A 20095-nucleotide genomic window follows, 5' to 3' on the forward strand; every position below is an offset into this window, starting at 1 on the left:
AATCATTTGCCTACTTTAGCATTGTCATCGTATTTCCAAACCACTATAGTGTCAGTTAGATCAGCCCCCGTTCAGTATGACTGTGCCTCAATCTACGTCGGGGATCAATATGGCTACGGCATCTGTAGCACATTGATGACAAAAGCAACGACGTGGGTGAGTGACGGAGGTGCAAACCGTGAATAAAAGCTACAAGCATATTATTTAGAATAACACATTACACATTTTACACATTATACCTAACCAACGTCATATTGCGTTATTAGCTCATGATCGCAAACAAAACGTTTGTACACTTGGTGAATGTAAAAGTATAGCATATATGGAAGAGAAGGATAACAAAATCAATCAATCAAATAGTCACTGAAAAGACCCAACACTCTAACAAACCAGTTGAAGAAACATAGTTTGGTAGTTTCTCCTCACAGCCTTAACAGCTGATTTGATTCTAGGTGCTTGGATGAATAGTTTGGTAGTCTCTCCTCACAGCCTTAACAGCTGATTTGATTCTAGGTGCTTGGATGAATAGTTTGGTTCTTATACGATGTTTACATGATCTTTCCATGTTATTATTTGGTCCAGACTAGGCCTATGGATAGTAGAGTGCCATTCCTGTCGTTGGTTCATATATGTCACCTGGTTGGTCTATAGGCTACTGTACTGAGCTGTACGATGGCCACAGTGTCAGAACAGTACTCTACTGTCTATACCACAATAAGACTGTCGGCAGTGTGTGTGTGTGTGTGTGTGTGTGTGTGTGTGTGTGTTCCACAATCTGCATACTGTGTGTGCTCATGCATCCAGGGCTGGACATACTCATTTGCATAGATCCCAATCGCACCTAGTCTAGGCTATACCACATATACGGTCACACAGACAGAATCTACACTACTAACATCCCAACCAACCTGCACTGTATAAATGGCATCATGAAAGGATATATTTTAATGAAGTCCAATAAAGCCACTATACGCTATAGTACACGCACACTCACACACGCAAACGCACACACACACACACACACACACACACACACACACTCACACACACACACACACACGCATACACACGCATACACACACACGCATACACACACATGCTCGCCCGCACACAAACACACACGCATACACACACACGCATACAGACATACACATACACACGCATACACACACGCATACACACGCATACACACACACGCATACACACACACACATACACACACTAGGCCATGGCTGCCAGTCAGTGGTTCAGACAGAGTGGTTTGGCCTAGCGGGGAGCCGCAGAGGGAGGACAATGCTCCTTCTGTGTGGCTGGAGTGTCCACGGTATCAATGACTCTGCGAGCAACTGTGTCCGGCCGATCCAACATGGCCACCCACAGCAGGCTCTGTTGATGCTAGATCCTGGGTTAGTTAGAGCCGTAATGTCTCTTTGTTTGCTTTATGTTCAGTTTCACCCTTATGTAAATGTCAAATGTAAGTTGTTTTGGAGTCCGGAATCCAGTTTCTGGACAGAAAGGGATGAGAGTTAACAGAGAGAGGTTGAGAAAGGCTTGGGTGTTAGATGTTTGCCAGAAAGAGTTCTGTGGCACATCATGTGTGTATTCAGGTAGAGTAAGATTGAGTCATCTCAATACAGTCTTCTCTAGAAGAGAATGTAGATTACAAGGCAGCTGGTTTGGAAGTTAAAAGAAGAGAGAGGGAGGGGGGGGCATTGCGGGTTGACAGGGCAGAAGGAAAGGAAGAGAAAAGGAGATATAGAGGAACAGAAAGAGATGACAGTAGGTGTAAGATAAGATCACTCGTGTTTGTCGCTGAGATCAAGATTACACTACAGTGGAAGGAGACTGATGCTGTAGAGACAAACAGCTACCATAGCATTTAAAGCACAGTGTGAATGTGGTTGCGTGTGTATATGTGTGTGTATGTGTGTGTGAGTGAGGGAGTGTGGGTATGAGTGTGTGTAACTCACCTGTGTGTGTCCCCTCCCAGATGCTGGGGATTCCCCCTCCTTCTGACTGCCAACAGAGGAGGAGTCTGAACAGCTACTGTGAACTATAGAGAGCGAGTGAGAGAAAGAGAGGGAGAGCAAGAGAGCGAATGAGTGAATGAGAAAGGGAGATAAAGAGGGATATGGAGAGAGAGACAGAGAGAGAGCAAGAGAGACAGAGAGAGAGGGAGAGAGAAAGACAGAAAGGATGAGGGAGGGAGGGAGGGAGGGAGGGAGGGAGGGAGGGAGGGAGGGAGGGAGGGAGGGAGGGAGGGAGGGAGGGAGGGAGGGAGGGAGGGAGGGAGGGAGGGAGGGAGGGAGGGAGGGAGGGAGGGAGGGAGGGAGGGCAAGAAAAAGAGATAGAGAGGTGGTGGGGGAGGGTCAGTGGCCTGCCAATAAAGTGTTTATAATGAAATTAAAATTGGATCACCGCAGAAAGACAGAGGACAATTCTATAAAGTGAAATATTACTATTCACAGGGAGATACAGTTGAAGTCAGAAGTTTACATACACTTAGGTTGCAGTCATTAAAACTCGTTTCTCAACCACTCCACAATTTTCTTGTTAACAAACTATAGATTTGGCAAGTCAAATCAAATCAAATCAAATTTTATTTGTCACATACACATGGTTAGCAGATGTTAATGCGAGTGTAGCGAAATGCTTGTGCTTCTAGTTCCGACAATGCAGTAATAACGAGCAAGTAATCTAACTAACAATTCCAAAAAAAACTACTGTCATACACAGTGTAAGGGGATAAAGAATATGTACATAAGGATATATGAATGAGTGATGGTACAGAGCAGCATAGGCAAGATACAGTAGATGATATCGAGTACAGTATATACATATGAGATAAGTATGTAAACCAAGTGGCATAGTTAAAGTGGCTAGTGATACATGTATTACATAAGGATGCAGTAGATGATATAGAGTACAGTATCAACGTATGCATATGAGATGAACAATGTAGGGTAAGTAACATTATATAAGGTAGCATTGTTTAAAGTAGCTAGTGATATATTTACATCATTTCCCATCAATTCCCATGATTAAAGTGGCTGGAGTAGAGTCAGTGTCATTGACAGTGTGTTGGCAGTAGCCACTCAATGTTAGTGGTGGCTGTTTAACAGTCTGATGGCCTTGAGATAGAAGCTGTTTTTCAGTCTCTCGGTCCCAGCTTTGATGCACCTGTACTGACCTCGCCTTCTGGATGGCAGCGGGGTGAACAGGCAGTGGCTCGGGTGGTTGATGTCCTTGATGATCTTTATGGCCTTCCTGTAGCATCGGGTGGTGTAGGTGTCCTGGAGGGCAGGTAGTTTGCCCCCGGTGATGCGTTGTGCAGACCTCACTACCCTCTGGAGAGCCTTACGGTTGAGGGCGGTGCAGTTGCCATACCAGGCGGTGATACAGCCCGCCAGGATGCTCTCGATTGTGCATCTGTAGAAGTTTGTGAGTGCTTTTGGTGACAAGCCGAATTTCTTCAGCCTCCTGAGGTTGAAGAGGTGCTGCTGCGCCTTCCTCACGATGCTGTCTGTGTGAGTGGACCAATTCAGTTTGTCTGTGATGTGTATGCCGAGGAACTTAAAACTTGCTACCCTCTCCACTACTGTTCCATCGATGTGGATGGGGGGGTGTTCCCTCTGCTGTTTCCTGAAGTCAACAATCATCTCCTTAGTTTTGTTGACGTTGAGTGTGAGGTTATTTTCCTGACACCACACTCCGAGGGCCCTCACCTCCTCCCTGTAGGCCGTCTCGTCGTTGTTGGTAATCAAGCCTACCACTGTTGTGTCGTCCGCAAACTTGATGATTGAGTTGGAGGCGTGCATGGCCACGCAGTCGTGGGTGAACAGGGAGTACAGGAGAGGGCTCAGAACGCACCCTTGTGGGGCCCCAGTGTTGAGGATCAGCGGGGAGGAGATGTTGTTGCCTACCCTCACCACCTGGGGGCGGCCCGTCAGGAAGTCCAGTACCCAGTTGCACAGGGCGGGGTCGAGACCCAGGGTCTCGAGCTTGATGACGAGCTTGGAGGGTACTATGGTGTTGAATGCCGAGCTGTAGTCGATGAACAGCATTCTCACATAGGTATTCTTCTTGTCCAGATGGGTTAGGGCAGTGTGCAGTGTGGTTGAGATTGCATCGTCTGTGGACCTATTTGGGCGGTAAGCAAATTGGAGTGGGTCAAGGGTGTCAGGTAGGGTGGAGGTGATATGGTCCTTGACTAGTCTCTCAAAGCACTTCATGATGACGGATGTGAGTGCTACGGGGCGGTAGTCGTTTAGCTCAGTTACCTTAGCTTTCTTGGGAACAGGAACAATGGTGGCCCTCTTGAAGCATGTGGGAACAGCAGACTGGTATAGGGATTGATTGAATATGTCCGTAAACACACCGGCCAGCTGGTCTGCGCATGCTCTGAGGGCGCGGCTGGGGATGCCGTCTGGGCCTGCAGCCTTGCGAGGGTTAACACGTTTAAATGTCTTACTCACTTCGGCTGCAGTGAAGGAGAGACCGCATGTTTCCGTTGCAGGCCGTGTCAGTGGCACTGTATTGTCCTCAAAGCGGGCAAAAAAGTTATTTAGTCTGCCTGGGAGCAAGACATCCTGGTCCGTGACTGGGCTGGGTTTCTTCCTGTAGTCCGTGATTGACTGTAGACCCTGCCACATACCTCTTGTGTCTGAGCCGTTGAATTGAGATTCTACTTTGTCTCTGTACTGGCGCTTAGCTTGTTTGATAGCCTTGCGGAGGGAATAGCTGCACTGTTTGTATTCAGTCATGTTACCAGACACCTTGCCCTGATTAAAAGCAGTGGTTCGTGCCTTCAGTTTCACACGAATGCTGCCATCAATCCACGATTTCTGGTTAGGGAATGTTTTAATCGTTGCTATGGGAACGACATCTTCAACGCACGTTCTAATGAACTCGCACACCGTATCAGCGTATTCGTCAATGTTGTTGTCTGACGCAATACGAAACATCTCCCAGTCCACGTGATGGAAGCAGTCTTGGAGTGTGGAGTCAGCTTGGTCAGACCAGCGTTGAACAGACCTCAGCGTGGGAGCTTCTTGTTTTAGTTTCTGTCTGTAGGCAGGGATCAACAAAATGGAGTCGTGGTCAGCTTTTCCGAAAGGGGGCGGGGCAGGGCCTTATATGCGTCACGGAAGTTAGAGTAACAATGATCCAGGGTCTTTCCACCCCTGGTTGCGCAATCGATATGCTGATAAAATTTAGGGAGTCTTGTTTTCAGATTAGCCTTGTTAAAATCCCCAGCTACAATGAATGCAGCCTCCGGATAAATCGTTTCCAGTTTGCAGAGAGTTAAATAAAGTTCGTTCAGAGCCATCGATGTGTCTGCTTGGGGGATATATACGGCTGTGATTATAATCGAAGAGAATTCTCTTGGTAGATAATGCGGTCTACATTTGATTGTGAGGAATTCTAAATCAGGTGAACAGAAGGATTTGAGTTCCTGTATGTTTCTTTCATCACACCATGTCACGTTAGTCATAAGGCATACGCCCCCGCCCCTCTTCTTACCAGAAAGATGTTTGTTTCTGTCGGCGCGATGCGTGGAGAAACCCGTTGGCTGCACCGCTTCGGATTGCGTCTCTCCAGTTAGCCATGTTTCCGTGAAGCAAAGAACGTTACAGTCTCTGATGTCCCTCTGGAATGCTACCCTTGCTCGGATTTCATCAACCTTGTTGTCAAGAGACTGGACATTGGCAAGAAGAATGCTAGGGAGTGGTGCACGATGTGCCCGTCTCCGGAGTCTGACCAGAAGACCGCTTCGTTTCCCTCTTTTTCTGAGTCGTTTTTTTTTTTTTTGGTCGCTGCATGTGATCCACTCGGTTACACTGGTTGTAAGGCAGAACACAGGATCCGCATCGCGAAAAACATATTCTTGGTCGTACTGATGGTGAGTTGACGCTGATCTTATATTCAGTAGTTCTTCTCGGCTGTATGTAAAGAAACCTAAGATGACCTGGGGTACTAGTGTAAGAAATAACACGTAAAAAAACAAAAAACTGCATAGTTTCCTAGGAGCGCGAAGCGAGGCGGCCATCTCTGTCGGCGCCGGAAGTGCGTTAGGACATCAACATTGTGCATGTCACAAGTAATTTTCAGATTATTTCACTGTATCACAATTCCAGTGGGTCAGAGATTTACACACACTAAGTTGACTGTGCCTTTAAACAGCTTGGAAAATTCCTGTCACGACTTCCTCCGAAGTTGGTCCCTCTCCTTGTTCGGGCGAAGTTCGGCGGTCGATGTCACCGGTCTTCTAGCCATCGCCGATCCACCTTTAATTTTCCATTTGTTTTGTCTTGTCTTCCCACTCACCTGGTTTCAATTCCATCAATTACATGTTGTGTATTTAACCCTCTGTTCCCCCCATGTCCTTGTCCGGTACTGTTTATTGTAAATGCCTCTGCACATTATGTCTGGTGTGCATTGAGTTTTGTACCCATTTATTGATTGTTCTGTTTTCCGGTGGTTTTTATTATTAAACTGCGCAGTTAGAAACACCGTTTTTGCCCTCCTGCAACTTCTCTGCCGCTAGTACGCACCCCTTACAATTCCAGAAAATGATGTCATGGTTTTAGAAGCTTCTGATAGGCTGATTGACATCATTTGAGTCAATTGGAGGTGTACCTGTGGATGTATTTCAAGGCCTACCTTCAAACTCAGTGCCTCTTTGCTTGACATCATGGGAAAATAAAAAGAAATCATCCAAGACCTCCACAAGTCTGGTTCATCCTTGGGAGCAAATACCAAATGCCTGAACGTACCACGTTCATCTGTATAACCAATAGTACGCAAGTATAAACACCATGGGACCAAGCAGCCATCATACCGCTCAGGAAGGAGACGCGTTTTGTCTCCTAGAGATGAATGTACTGTTGTGCGAAAAGTGCGAATCAATCCCAGAACAACAGCAAAGGACCTTGTGAAGATGCTGGAGGAAACAGGTACAAAAGTATCTATATCCACAGTAAAACGAGTCCTATATCGACATAACCTGCTCAGCAAGGAAGAAGCCACCGCTCCAAAACCGCCATAAAAAAGCCAGACCATGGTTTGCAACTGCACATATCGTACTTTTTGCAGAATTGTCCTCTGGTCTGATGAAACAAAAATAGAACTGTTTGGCCATAATGACCATCATTATGTTTGGAGGAAAAAGGGGGAGGCTTTGCAAGCCGAAGGACACCATCCCAACCGTGAAGCACGAGGGTGGCAGCATCATGTTGTGGGGGTGGTTTGCTGCAGGAGGGCCTGGTGCACTTCACAAAATAGATGGCATCATGAGGGAGGAAAATGATGTGGATATATTGAAGCAACATCTCAAGACATCAGTAAGGAAGTTAAAGCTTGGTCGCAAATGGGTTTTGCAAATGGACAATGACCCCAAGCATACCTCCAAAGTTGTGGCAAAATGAACAACAAAGTCAAGCTATTGGAGTGGCGGTCACAAAACCCTGACCTCTATCCTATAGAAAATGTGTGGGCGAGCAAGGAGGCCTTCAAACCTGACTCAGTTACACCAGCTCTGTCAGGAGGAATGGGCCAGAATTCACCCAACTTATTGTGGGAAGCTTGTGGAAGGCTACCCAAAACGTTTGACCCAAGTTAAACAATTTAATGGCAATGCTACCAAATACTAATTGAGGGTATGTAAACTTCTGACCCACTGGGAATGTGATGAAATAAATAAAAGCTGAAATAAATCATTCTCTCTACTATTATTCTGACATTTCACATTCTTAAAATAAAGTGGTGATCCTAACTGACCTAAGACAGGGAATTTTACTCAGATTGAATGTCAGGAATTGTGAAAAACTGAGTTTAAATGTAGTTGGCTAAGGTGTAGGTAAAGTATCTTGTTTTACTGTGGATAGAGATACAATACACATAAGGTAATCATATGGTCCGTTAAGGTGTGTGTGAGTGCATTTGTACCTCTGTCATTCAGACTGTAGATAGAGTCCATTTCAGATGTTTCTGGTGCTCCTGTGACATCTAGCAGTATCTTACTGGACAGACCAATACACATTGTCTCTATCAGACAAGAGAGAGAGAGAGAGAGAGAGAGAGAGAGAGAGAGAGGCTTATACATACAGTGGATGCATCTATAAGAATGCACACCTGTGTAGTAGATGGTTGGAGTAAGATTGGTCACATGACCACGTGACAGGTTAGAATGAGAAAGGTTAGATTAGAATGTTGTGAATGAGGGTAGAGAAGGGACAGGTGACTGTTCAGGTGTCATACCTGTGCTATGGATACACATACACAAGCACACAGTCTAGGCTATTGATTAGAACTTAGTACGATGAACAGGTCCCTAGCGGGCCAACACCATATGACACGTGTTACACACAATGACGATTTCAAAAGAGAGAGAGATAGAGTATGCGAGAGAAAAACACAATTGGGTGCATTTGTCAGTTATGATTATTTCAACCCCAACCTTGCCCCAAACTAATGCTCTTATGGGTAGAATATAACAATGTAATTACGTGTTGAAGGTCTCTGATGGGGGGGGGTCTCTGCGTGGACCGTGGGTCCGACTTCTCTGATGATGGTCCATCTTCGGTTACCGGGTGTAACTCTCTGTTTCTCCTCACAATGTCAGTGTCCTTTCTTTTAGTGGTCTGTTTCCTCGCACTTGCTCTGAAAAAGGGGTCTTCGGAGGAGGGCTAATCAGTCGTGGGGATGGTTCCAGCGTGGGAAGGAAAACAGTGTAGACACACGATTCCTTGGAGAGTGGTGACCGGGTGGTCCTGCTTGAATTCACCCCCATTAGATACGGCTACTTGTCCGTAGAATAGGTTGTAAAAAGGTTATTTTGTCCTCCTCAACCTCGTGTTGCGTTTTGGGTTTGCTCACCACTCAGACCTTGGCTGCAGCTCAGGGTCACTTAGTCTAATATGTTCATTCTTAACTCACAGGTTTTATACCCTCGGGTCAGAAATGGGCATTTCCGCCTTCAGGGCAATTCTCTGGGCGTACCAAGTTATGAGGCATAGTCTGGATTTTACTCAGCTCCAATTTAGACAACTAACTTCACATTTCATCTTTACAAAAACATTATATTTTTCTGAACATTTTCCACACAATGTACAATATGCAAACATCAGGCACATATTAGGAAAACTCTTAGTTACAAAGTTTTCATTATAACGTTGTCCTTTAACTTTTAATAATATAACAAAACGACATTCATTTTCGTATTCCATCTATCGTCATTACCACCATTGTGGCTGACGAAACCTATTGTCCCAAAGTCCATTAATTGCATGTTAATGTTCTGAGGCCTGTTCTCCATAGTGAGAGGACAAAGGAATTTTGCCTGCTGCCTTAAGATTTACAATGGGCGTGAGGTGTCATAAAACCCCCCCACCTCAATGGCTCTCGATCTCTTTCCCTCTGATGAGTGTCAGAGATCTCTCTGTAGGATTGTGGTCCACGGTAACCTGACACGAGCAGGCCAGTCATGACAACAGTGTGACTGAGAGGGTAATGCCAGGGTTTAGAGGTCGTACCTGTGTTGTGTATGGTGTGGGTCCAAAGGAGCTGAGTGATATCGTGTGTCCAGGCTGCCCTCTCCTCTCCACTCTGACACTGCAGGGTCAGGCAGTCCCGGATACGGATACGGAGAGAAAGAGAGAGAAAGAGAGAGAGAGAGAGAGACAGAGAGAGAGAGAGAGAGAGAGAGATAGAGATAGAGAGAGAGACAGAGAGAGATGGAGACAGAGACGGAGAGAGAGAGAGAGAGAGAGAGAGAGAGAGAGACATACATACAGTGGATGCATCTTTTTCTCATATAACTGCAGTTTTGAAGTTATGGATTTACTCTGTCATTTCTCTGTAGGTGTCGTGTTTATTTGAGAACATACGTGTGTGTGAGCATGTGTGTCATTGTGAATGTGTGCGTATGTACGTGTGTCTGTACTGCATGTATGTGTGTGTGTTTGCATACAGCGTTCCTATGTCTGAGTCGGTGTCTGTTACCTTGGTGCTGTGTTTGAAGCTGTAGGCGGTGTGTCCCAGGCTCTTCTGCTTGGTGAAGACGATGAGGGGTTGATAGAGGAACACACCCCGGTCTTCTTCCTCCTGGTCCTCCCACACACCTGACTCACCAGCTCTCAACGCTCCGCCACCGGGACCTAACAGACGCACACACATAGGCAAGCACACGCACGTAAGGAAACGCCCACACACACACACACACACGTGTCATGTAAACACTACAACAACATACTGACTGTCAGATCATGACCTATAATTTACCACACTTACACACACAGACATGCACAGTTTACCGTCCCCCAAACCATTTCATGTTGTATTTTGACCTGTCCAGTGATGTGAGGGTCATGTAACATGAGCTGTGTGTCAAACCTCCTCCACCACTCAGTTCTTTAGCTAGCTACCTCTCAGAGAACTGTGTATCAAACCTCCACCACTCAGTTATTTAGCTAGCTACCGCTCAGAGAGCTGTGTGTCAAACCTCCTCCACCACTCAGTTATTTAGCTAGCTACTGCTCAGAGAGCTGTGTGTCAAACCTCCTCCACCACTCAGTTATTTAGCTAGCTACCGCTCAGAGAGCTGTGTGTCAAACCTCCTCCACCACTCAGTTATTTAGCTAGCTACCGCTCAGAGAGCTGTGTGTCAAACCTCCTCCACCACTCAGTTATTTAGCTAGCTACAGAGAGCTGTGTGTCAAACCTCCTCCACCACTCAGTTATTTAGAGCTGTGTGTCAAACCTCCTCCACCACTCAGTTATTTAGCTAGCTACCGCTCAGAGAGCTGTGTGTCAAACCTCCTCCACCACTCAGTTATTTAGCTAGCTACCGCTCAGAGAGCTGTGTGTCAAACCTCCTCCACCACTCAGTTATTTAGCTAGCTACCGCTCAGAGAGCTGTGTGTCAAACCTCCTCCACCACTCAGTTATTTAGCTAGCTACCGCTCAGAGAGCTGTGTGTCAAACCTCCTCCACCACTCAGTTATTTAGCTAGCTACCGCTCAGAGAGCTGTGTGTCAAACCTCCTCCACCACTCAGTTATTTAGCTAGCTACCGCTCAGAGAGCTGTGTGTCAAACCTCCTCCACCACTCAGTTATTTAGCTAGCTACCGCTCAGAGAGCTGTGTGTCAAACCTCCTCCACCACTCAGTTATTTAGCTAGCTACCGCTCAGAGAGCTGTGTGTCAAACCTCCTCCACCACTCAGTTATTTAGCTAGCTACCGCTCAGAGAGCTGTGTGTCAAACCTCCTCCACCACTCAGTTATTTAGCTAGCTACCGCTCAGAGAGCAGTGTGTCAAACCTCCTCCACCACTCAGTTATTTAGCTAGCTACCTCTCAGCTAGCTACCTCTCTGTGTGAGAGTCTCAATGTCTTCATGTGTGAGTGTGTGTTAACATGCCATCCTATGTTTATGCATGTGCGTGTGAGTGTTTGTGTGCACCCTATTCCCTATATAGAGCACTACTATTGACCAGAGCTCTATGATCAAAAGAAGTGCACTATATAGGGAATATGGTGCCATTTGAGACACAATAGTTTAGGGTTGAAACCTTGTCGCTAGTCTGGGAGCATTATACCAGTGTTGGGATTAATCTATACTAATCTAAATCTAATCTAATCTAGATTAATCTAAATCTGGCATTCTCACCGGACACCCGACGATGAGGTCGCTGGCCCGGAGGTCCTCACCGTGGTGCTGGGCGTGTCTGAGGACAGAGAGGAAGGAGTCATAGGAGTGGTTTAGCCCTCCCAGCTCCTCCAGAACATCACAGTACTGTTCCAGTCTGTGTAGGGGACTGGAGACAGTGGGGGAAGGACAGGAGAGAGAGAGGAGGGGTGGCAAGGAGTCTGAGCTGGGGAGGGACGAGGAGGAGAGGGGAAGGAGAGGACTTCAGCCATCTATGGTCATTATCATCAATCTCATTTTTTTCTTCACATAACATAAAAATTATCAACAAACAGACATAACAAACACAGTGCAATAATTGCAACTCCAGTCCATAAAACAAAACTACAAATACAAAAAAAATCCTATTTAAATATACAGATTTGGCCAAGCCTCCCACCAAATCATCATCATCACCATCATCATTGTTCTCACATCATCATTTTCATGATAGAGTACCGGTACTTTTAGGCATCTTCTACTGCCACCCTGTGGTCGTTTTAGATAACTACAGTGAACATTCTACCCTCAGATCTCTGCTAATACCATCTGTGTGATGTTCTCCTTGTTTACTCAGTTTAAAGCTGTGATCAGACATTGCCCTGTGTATGTATCAGACGGGCTATTATAATATATTGAAAGTCTGGTGATTGGTTTTAGGGTAATCCAACATTAATGAGTTATTTTAGGGTATACAATGCAGTGCTAATTGCCTTTACTATATGAAACAGCTCAAAATCCCAGCCATTATTATGAGCTTTCCTCCCCTCACCAGCCTCCACTGATGCTGTAATAATGTTTTTTGAATGGAACGTTTTCTTACATTGAAGAAGTCTGCAGCCTAAGTGACCAACAAGGAGTCTACTTCTGGTTTGGTCCTTACTATATGCAGTGAGGGTACTGGAGAAACACCTCTCTCTTTGTATGAGAGGGAGAAAGATGGATAAAGAGTGAGCGAGAGCCAGAGAGAAAGAGGGGGAGAGATTGAATAAAGTAGTCAATTTCTTCTTCTTCTACTTCTTGATGGCACTGCCCATGCTAAAACATCCCTCTATCCAACTCTATGTGACCCACTCACACGTTTACTGAAGAGGTCCTGTTTCAGCAGACTCTGCAGTAGAGCTCCCTCCATGGCTGGGAGGAGGTACTGCGAGTGGAAGGCGCTGAAGCTGGCCAAGTTGTGGAAAAGGAGGTCTGGACCCTCCAAGAGGGGCAGGTAGGTCTCCTCCACACCCGTTAACACGGCCACGTACTGCCTCCCTGAACTCAGCTGTAGGGAGGTGGGGGGTAGAGGATGAAGGGAGTGGATGAGGAGGGGAAAGAAGGGGTTGGGGAGAAAGGTAAATGGGGGGAATCAGAAGAGAGAGGAAGTGGGAAAGAAGGGAAGGGAAGGGGGAAGAGGAGTAGCGAAAGAGATGGAGGGAGATAGAGGAAGGGATGACAGAGATTGGGGAAAGAGAGAAAGCGGAGGGAAGGAGTAAAGAGAGGGATCCCCCTGCACTCCTCCTCCCCCATCCCTCCACCTACTCCCTCTCTCTCCAGTCTTCCCTCTGTGATACAACACAACACAGTACAACGCTATACTAGTGTTCCATTTCATTCAGATCTTCCCTCCCTCTCTCCTACCTTTTCCAGTTGGTCCACCATGGCAGCCAATCGACCGAGGACTTCCAGGTCGCTGCCTCTGTGATTGGACACATGTATGAGGCGGTGGAGGGCGTTGTCCACACTATCATAGAGGTTAGAGGTCGCAGCCCTGAGGGGCACAGGGTTCAAAGGTCATAAAGGATATGATTATATAGGAGTGAATGCTAACTTCCACTTCAGTCGAATTTTCACTCCCATTGACATCACATGACTCAGTTAATATTTTACTTAGTGTAAGTTAGGATTAATTGATTTAATGAAAGAGATAGAAGATTGATGTGTTATAATAGGAACCGTTTTCAAATACATTTCTCATACGTTATATCCATGATAGGATCATCTATTTTAATTACATTTTCATTTGGACACACTGATGGGACAGGGTCATGGATATGTACTAGAGAGCTCATCTATCTTTGCAATGGCCACTTCTGTGACAGCATGGGAAGCGCCATTGAGGGAAAGTGCGCCTTCTATCCAACTCTATGGACAGGGTAGCTGGTGGTACCTGCAGTCTGGGGATCGCTGTGCAAGTCCTGATGTGGTCAGCCCTGCCAGCCAGGCCCCGCCCTTCAGCTGTAGCTCAGTCAGCCGTTGGTCGACGAGGACGCTCGTCATCAGCTCTCTGTGTTTATCCACACTCAGGGGAACAGTCTGGAAAAGAGACCAAAAAAATAATCTGGTAAACATTGTGTTCTTAAGCAAGATGGTTCACGCTCAGAAAGTATGTGACATTTACACAAAATGTATTAAACTTTTTTCATAAGTTCAACTCAAAAGTTGTTGTTTTTCTTCTAAAAATCCATTTGATGATAATTGTTAGTATTTCACCCCATAACACCTCATTGACTTGTGTGCTACCATGTTAAACAACACAGAAGCAGTGGTATAGTAATACACATAGCATACCTTGATACAGTCTGGTAGTGGTGCTGTGTCCATAGACTGCAGTTTACCCTCCAACAGAGAGAGGGCACTCTCAAAACACTCAGTCAGACTCAACACTCTAAAAGCAAAAACAGGACTGGAGTAACTTAGTACAGTTAGTCTACAGTTGAAATGGCACCCTGTTCCCTGCAGTGAACTGTTATTGACCAGGGACACAACCTATAATAGTTCATACTTCACATGACATAAAAAGGCTTGATGGTGAAAACATTGATACGGCTGATTTCATATCTAAGGAAATAATGTTTGCGATATCAGGCTGTCTTTTTCATTCAAGTCACATGACTCGAGTAACATACAATGTTGTGTGTGTGTGTGTGTGTGTGTGTGTGTGTGTGTGTGTGTGTGCACATGAATGCATGCCTTCCTGAGTGTGTGTGTGTACGCTGTGCTGTGTGCGTGTGTGACTGTAAATCAATTTGAGATAAGTGTGAATAAACAAAACATTCCTGCCTGTCTCGGTTTCTCAAGACCGAGACCAAGACCAAATGCCAATAGTGGCATATTGATTGAGCTGCATATGGAATCTGAATTGATTTGAGAAAGAATAGGCATTATGACTGTAAGTCTTAGCATTCTAAGAGCTAAACTTGATATTCTGAGTGCTAGAAACATGCTAGGAAGAGACTCTCTCTCTCTCTCTCTCTCGTCAGTCTCTGTTTCCCTGCCCCTCCCTCCATCCCGCTTTCCCTCCCTCTCCAGTCTGAAAGCCAGTTAGAGTGGCAGTGTTTATAGTCTCCATCCATCTCTAGGGGCAGCTACTGCCTGTCTACATACCTGTCCCTCGCACCGTGTGCACACACACACACGCACGCACGCACGCACGCACGCACGCACGCACACACACACACACACACACACACACACACACACACACACACACACACACACACACACACACACACACACACAAAGACAGAGATAAAAGGGAATTACATTTAGTGTGACAAGCGATACAGTGTTAGAATTCATTTGAATTCAACTCTACTTTATATAGCCACCCAGTATATCACACGCACACACACACACACACACACACACAAACACTCCACTTCCCTCATTAATCATCGGTATCACTCCATTTGACCTCTGACCCTGTTACTTTAATGGTAAATTATGTTTTTATAGAGCACACTATCCTTCATCCTCCATTCTTATCGTCCCTTCAATGATAAATGTTGTTGTGTGTGTGTGATGTGATGTGTGTGTGTGTCTACACCTTCTAGACTGTGGGGAGACTCCTGCTGCTGCTCCTTCACCAGAATGAGGACAGAGCCAAGACCTCCCGGTACTACAGCCTGGACCAGTGGTGGTCCTCATATGAACCAGTTTCATCATAGCGCTTGATGGTTTTTGCATCTGTACTTGAAGAGACTTTCAAACTTTCAAAGAACAGGACCACGCTGAGATGTTTTGGAACCTCTCCTCCTCTATCTCCCCCTTCACCCACACACTCACTCTCCTCCTCTATCTCCCCCTTCACCCACACACTCACTCTCCTCCTCTATCCCCCCCCACACACACACACACTCACTCACTCATTCAGAGTTGTCTCTCTTTTCATTGTCGCTCAGCAGAGCATGAGTCATGACACACTTTCCCACTAACACTGAAACGACTGCCCTCTTTCATTCTCTCCCTCACTCGCCTGCCCCCAACTCCCCTCTTTCTTTCTCTCTCTTTCTCCTCATCCGCTCCCTCTCTTCTCCCTTTCTTCAAGTGCACAGGAGTCACATATGGGAAAAAATAGTGTCATGACTCATGCTGCACTGAGCAACAATGAAAAGAGACACCACTCTGAATGAGTGTGTGTGTGTGTGTGTGTGTGAGAGAGAGAGAGAGAAACGCTAACTGGGCAACAGTGTGTGTGTGTGTGTGTGTGTGTGTGTGTGTGTGTGTGTGTGTGTGTGTGTGTGTGTGTGTGTGTGTGTGTACTCACACAGGCATGCTGCTGTTGTTTGTGTAGAAGGTGCTTGGCAGGGAGTAAGTTGTCCAGCAGGTACATCAGACTATCTTGCTGATAAGTCTACTCCAACACAGAGAAAACCTGCACAGATACAGAGAACGATACAGAGAAAGATTTTAGTTAACTGTGTTCTTTAGCCTTGCTCATTACCTGTATATAGCCTCGCGATTGTTGTCTTACTGCTGCTGTTCAATTATTTGTTACATTTATTTCTTGTTCTTATTTCTTATTTTATTTCTTATTCTTTTATTTTTATTTTTTTATATATATATTTTTAACTGCATTGTTGGTTAGAGCTTGTAAGTAAGTATTTCACTGTTGTATTCTGCGCATGTGACACATAAACTTTGATTTGATTTGACACACACAAACATGTACAGAAAGGCAAATACACACTGACCACAGTAGGCTTCTGAGGGGAAAACGGCTCATAATAATGGTTGGAACGGAGCGAACGGAAAGGAAACCATGTGGTTGATATACTTGATACCATTCCATTTATTCCGCTCCAGCTATTACCACGAGCCCTTATTAACCATTACCACAAGCCCTTATTAACCATTACCACGATCCCTTATTAACCATTACCACAAGCCCTTATTAACCATTACCACGATCCCTTATTAACCATTACCACAAGCCCTTATTAACCATTACCACGAGCCCTTATTAACCATTACCACGAGCCCTTATTAACCATTACCACAAGCCCTTATTAACCATTACCACGATCCCTTATTAACCATTACCACAAGCCCTTATTAACCATTACCATGAGCCCTTATTAACCATTACCATGAGCCCTTATTAACCATTATTTGAGCCCTTATTAACCATTACCATGAGCCCTTATTAACCATTACCACAAGCCCTTATTAACCATTACCATGAGCCCTTATTAACCATTACCATGAGCCCTTATTAACCATTACCATGAGCCCTTATTAACCATTACCACAAGCCCTTATTAACCATTACCATGAGCCCTTATTAACCATTACCACAAGCCCTTATTAACCATTACGATGAGCCCTTATTAACCATTACCACAAGCCCTTATTAACCATTACCATGAGCCCTTATTAACCATTACCATGAGCCCTTATTAACCATTACCATGAGCCCTTATTAACCATTACCACGAGCCCTTATTAACCATTACCACGAGCCCTTATTAACCATTACCACAAGCCCTTATTAACCATTACGATGAGCCCTTATTAACCATTACCACAAGCCCTTATTAACCATTACCATGAGCCCTTATTAACCATTACCATGAGCCCTTATTAACTATTACCATGAGCCCTTATTAACCATTACCATGAGCCCTTATTAACCATTACCACGAGCCCTTATTAACCATTACCACAAGCCCTTATTAACCATTACGATGAGCCCTTATTAACCATTACCACAAGCCCTTATTAATCATTACCATGAGCCCTTATTAACCATTACCATGAGCCCTTATTAACCATTACCACGAGTCCATCTTAACCATTACCACGAGTCCATCTTAACCATTACCACAAGCCCTTATTAACTATTACCACAAGCCCTTATTAACTATTACCATGAGCCCATCTTAACCATTACCACAAGCCCTTATTAACCATTACCATGAGCCCTTATTAACCATTACCATGAGCCCTTATTAACCATTACCATGAGCCCTTATTAACCATTACCATGAGCCCTTATTAACCATTACCATGAGCCCTTATTAACCATTACCACAAGCCCTTATTAACCATTACCATGAGCCCTTATTAACCATTACCATGAGCCCTTATTAACCATTACCACAAGCCCTTATTAACCATTACCATGAGCCCTTATTAACCATTACCATGAGCTCGTCTTAGCCATTACCACGAGCCCTTATTAACCATTACCACAAGCCCTTATTAACCATTACCACAAGCCCTTATTAACCATTACCACAAGCCCTTATTAACCATTACCACAAGCCCTTATTAACCACTACCATGAGCTCGTTTTAACCATTACCACAAACCCTTATTAACCATTACCACGAGCCCTTATTAACCATTACCATGAGCTCGTCTTAACCATTACCACGAGCCCTTATTAACCATTACCATGAGCCCATCTTAACCATTACCACGAGCTTGTCTTAACCATTACCACGAGCCCTTATTAACCATTACCATGAGCCCATCTTAACCATAACCACGAGCTTGTCTTAACCATTACCACAAGCCCTAATTAAGCATTACCACGAGCCCATCTTAACCATTAACACAAGTCTGTATTAACCATTACCACGAGTCCCCTTAACCATTAACCAGTCCTAGCCATTACCACGAGCCCGTCTTAACCATTACCATGAGCTCATCTTAACCATTACCACAAGCCCTTATTAACCATTACCACGAGCCCTTAGTAACCATTACCACGAGCCCTTATTAACCATTACCATGAGCCCATCTTAACCATTACCATGAGGTTGTCTTAAAGGTTACCACAAGCCCTTATTAACCATTACCATGAGCCCATCTTAACCATTACCACGAGTCCATCTTAACCATTACCACGAGTCCATCTTAACCATTACCAGGGATTAACCATTACCACAAGCCCTTATTAACCATTACCATGAGCCCTTATTAACCATTACCACGAGCCCTTATTAACCATTACCACGAGCCCTTATTAACCATTACCACGAGCCCTTATTAACCATTACCACAAGCCCTTATTAACCATTACCATGAGCCCTTATTAACCATTACCACAAGCCCTTATTAACCATTACCATGAGCCCTTATTAACCATTACCATGAGCCCTTATTAACCATTACCACGAGCCCTTATTAACCATTACCATGAGCCCTTATTAACCATTACCATGAGCCCTTATTAACCATTACCACAAGCCCTTATTAACCATTACCATGAGCCCTTATTAACCATTACCATGAGCCCTTATTAACCATTACCACGAGCCCTTATTAACCATTACCATGAGCCATCTTAACCATTACCACAAGCCCTTATTAACCATTACCATGAGCCCATCTTAACCATTACCACGAGCTTGTCTTAACCATTACCACGAGCCCTTATTAACCATTACCATGAGCCCATCTTAACCATAACCACGAGCTTGTCTTAACCATTACCACAAGCCCTAATTAACCATTACCACGAGCCTATCTTAACCATTAACACAAGTCTGTATTAACCATTACCACGAGTCCCCTTAACCATTACCACGAACCAGTCCTAGCCATTACCACGAGCCCATCTTAACCATTACCATGAGCTCATCTTAACCATTACCACAAGCCCTTATTAACCATTACCACGAGCCCTTATTAACCATTACCACGAGCCCTTATTAACCATTACCATGAGCCCATCTTAACCATTACCATGAGGTTGTCTTAAAGGTTACCACAAGCCCTTATTAACTATTACCATGAGCCCATCTTAACCATTACCACGAGTCCATCTTAACCACTACCACGAGTCCATCTTAACCATTACCAGGGGAGTCCGCCTTAACCATTACCACAAGCCCTTATTAACCATTACCACGAGCCCATCTTAACCATTACCACGAGCCCTTATTAACCATTACCACGAGCCCATCTTAACCATTACCACGAGTCCGTCTTAACCATTACCAGGGGAGTCCGCCTTAACCATTACCAGGGGAGTCCGCCTTAACCATTACCACGAGCCAGTCCTAGCCATTACCACGAGCCCATCTTAAACATTACCACGAGCCCATCTTAACCATTACCACAAGCCCATCTTAAGGTGCCACCAACCTCCTGTGACACAGACATAAACAAATCTCTACACGTAAACATTGTA

The 20095-nt window shown here is 45.0% G+C and overlaps 2 protein-coding genes across 3 annotated transcripts in view; both read right to left on the reverse strand.

The window, feature by feature from the left end:
- Positions 1–11802, reverse strand: part of LOC112246386 (zinc finger protein 219) — a 44212-nt gene extending 32410 nt beyond the window's left edge. Inside the window, exons 1-5 of one of the 2 annotated variants that reach the window (XM_042329470.1) lie at positions 11668–11802; positions 10003–10157; positions 8508–9612; positions 7948–8046; positions 1971–2053 (exon numbers count right to left, since the gene is read on the reverse strand). In XM_042329470.1, coding sequence (XP_042185404.1) covers positions 1971–2053; positions 7948–7956 — 92 coding nt within the window. In that variant the 5' untranslated portion in view covers positions 7957–8046; positions 8508–9612; positions 10003–10157; positions 11668–11802. The remainder of the gene's footprint in view (positions 1–1970; positions 2054–7947; positions 8047–8507; positions 9613–10002; positions 10158–11667) is intronic. The other variant, XM_042329469.1, reaches the window with a different exon arrangement.
- Positions 9393–20095, reverse strand: part of LOC121847575 — a 50446-nt gene continuing 39743 nt past the window's right edge. The window contains exons 2-9 of the mRNA XM_042329336.1: positions 16220–16327; positions 14242–14338; positions 13841–13986; positions 13312–13441; positions 12756–12955; positions 11709–11815; positions 10003–10157; positions 9393–9464 (exon numbers count right to left, since the gene is read on the reverse strand). Of these exons, the coding sequence (XP_042185270.1) occupies positions 9393–9464; positions 10003–10157; positions 11709–11815; positions 12756–12955; positions 13312–13441; positions 13841–13986; positions 14242–14338; positions 16220–16227 (915 nt within the window). The 5' untranslated portion in view covers positions 16228–16327. The remainder of the gene's footprint in view (positions 9465–10002; positions 10158–11708; positions 11816–12755; positions 12956–13311; positions 13442–13840; positions 13987–14241; positions 14339–16219; positions 16328–20095) is intronic.

The sequence above is a fragment of the Oncorhynchus tshawytscha genome, linkage group LG10 (genome assembly GCF_018296145.1).
Source record: "Oncorhynchus tshawytscha isolate Ot180627B linkage group LG10, Otsh_v2.0, whole genome shotgun sequence".
NCBI classification, from domain to species: Eukaryota; Metazoa; Chordata; class Actinopteri; order Salmoniformes; family Salmonidae; genus Oncorhynchus; species Oncorhynchus tshawytscha.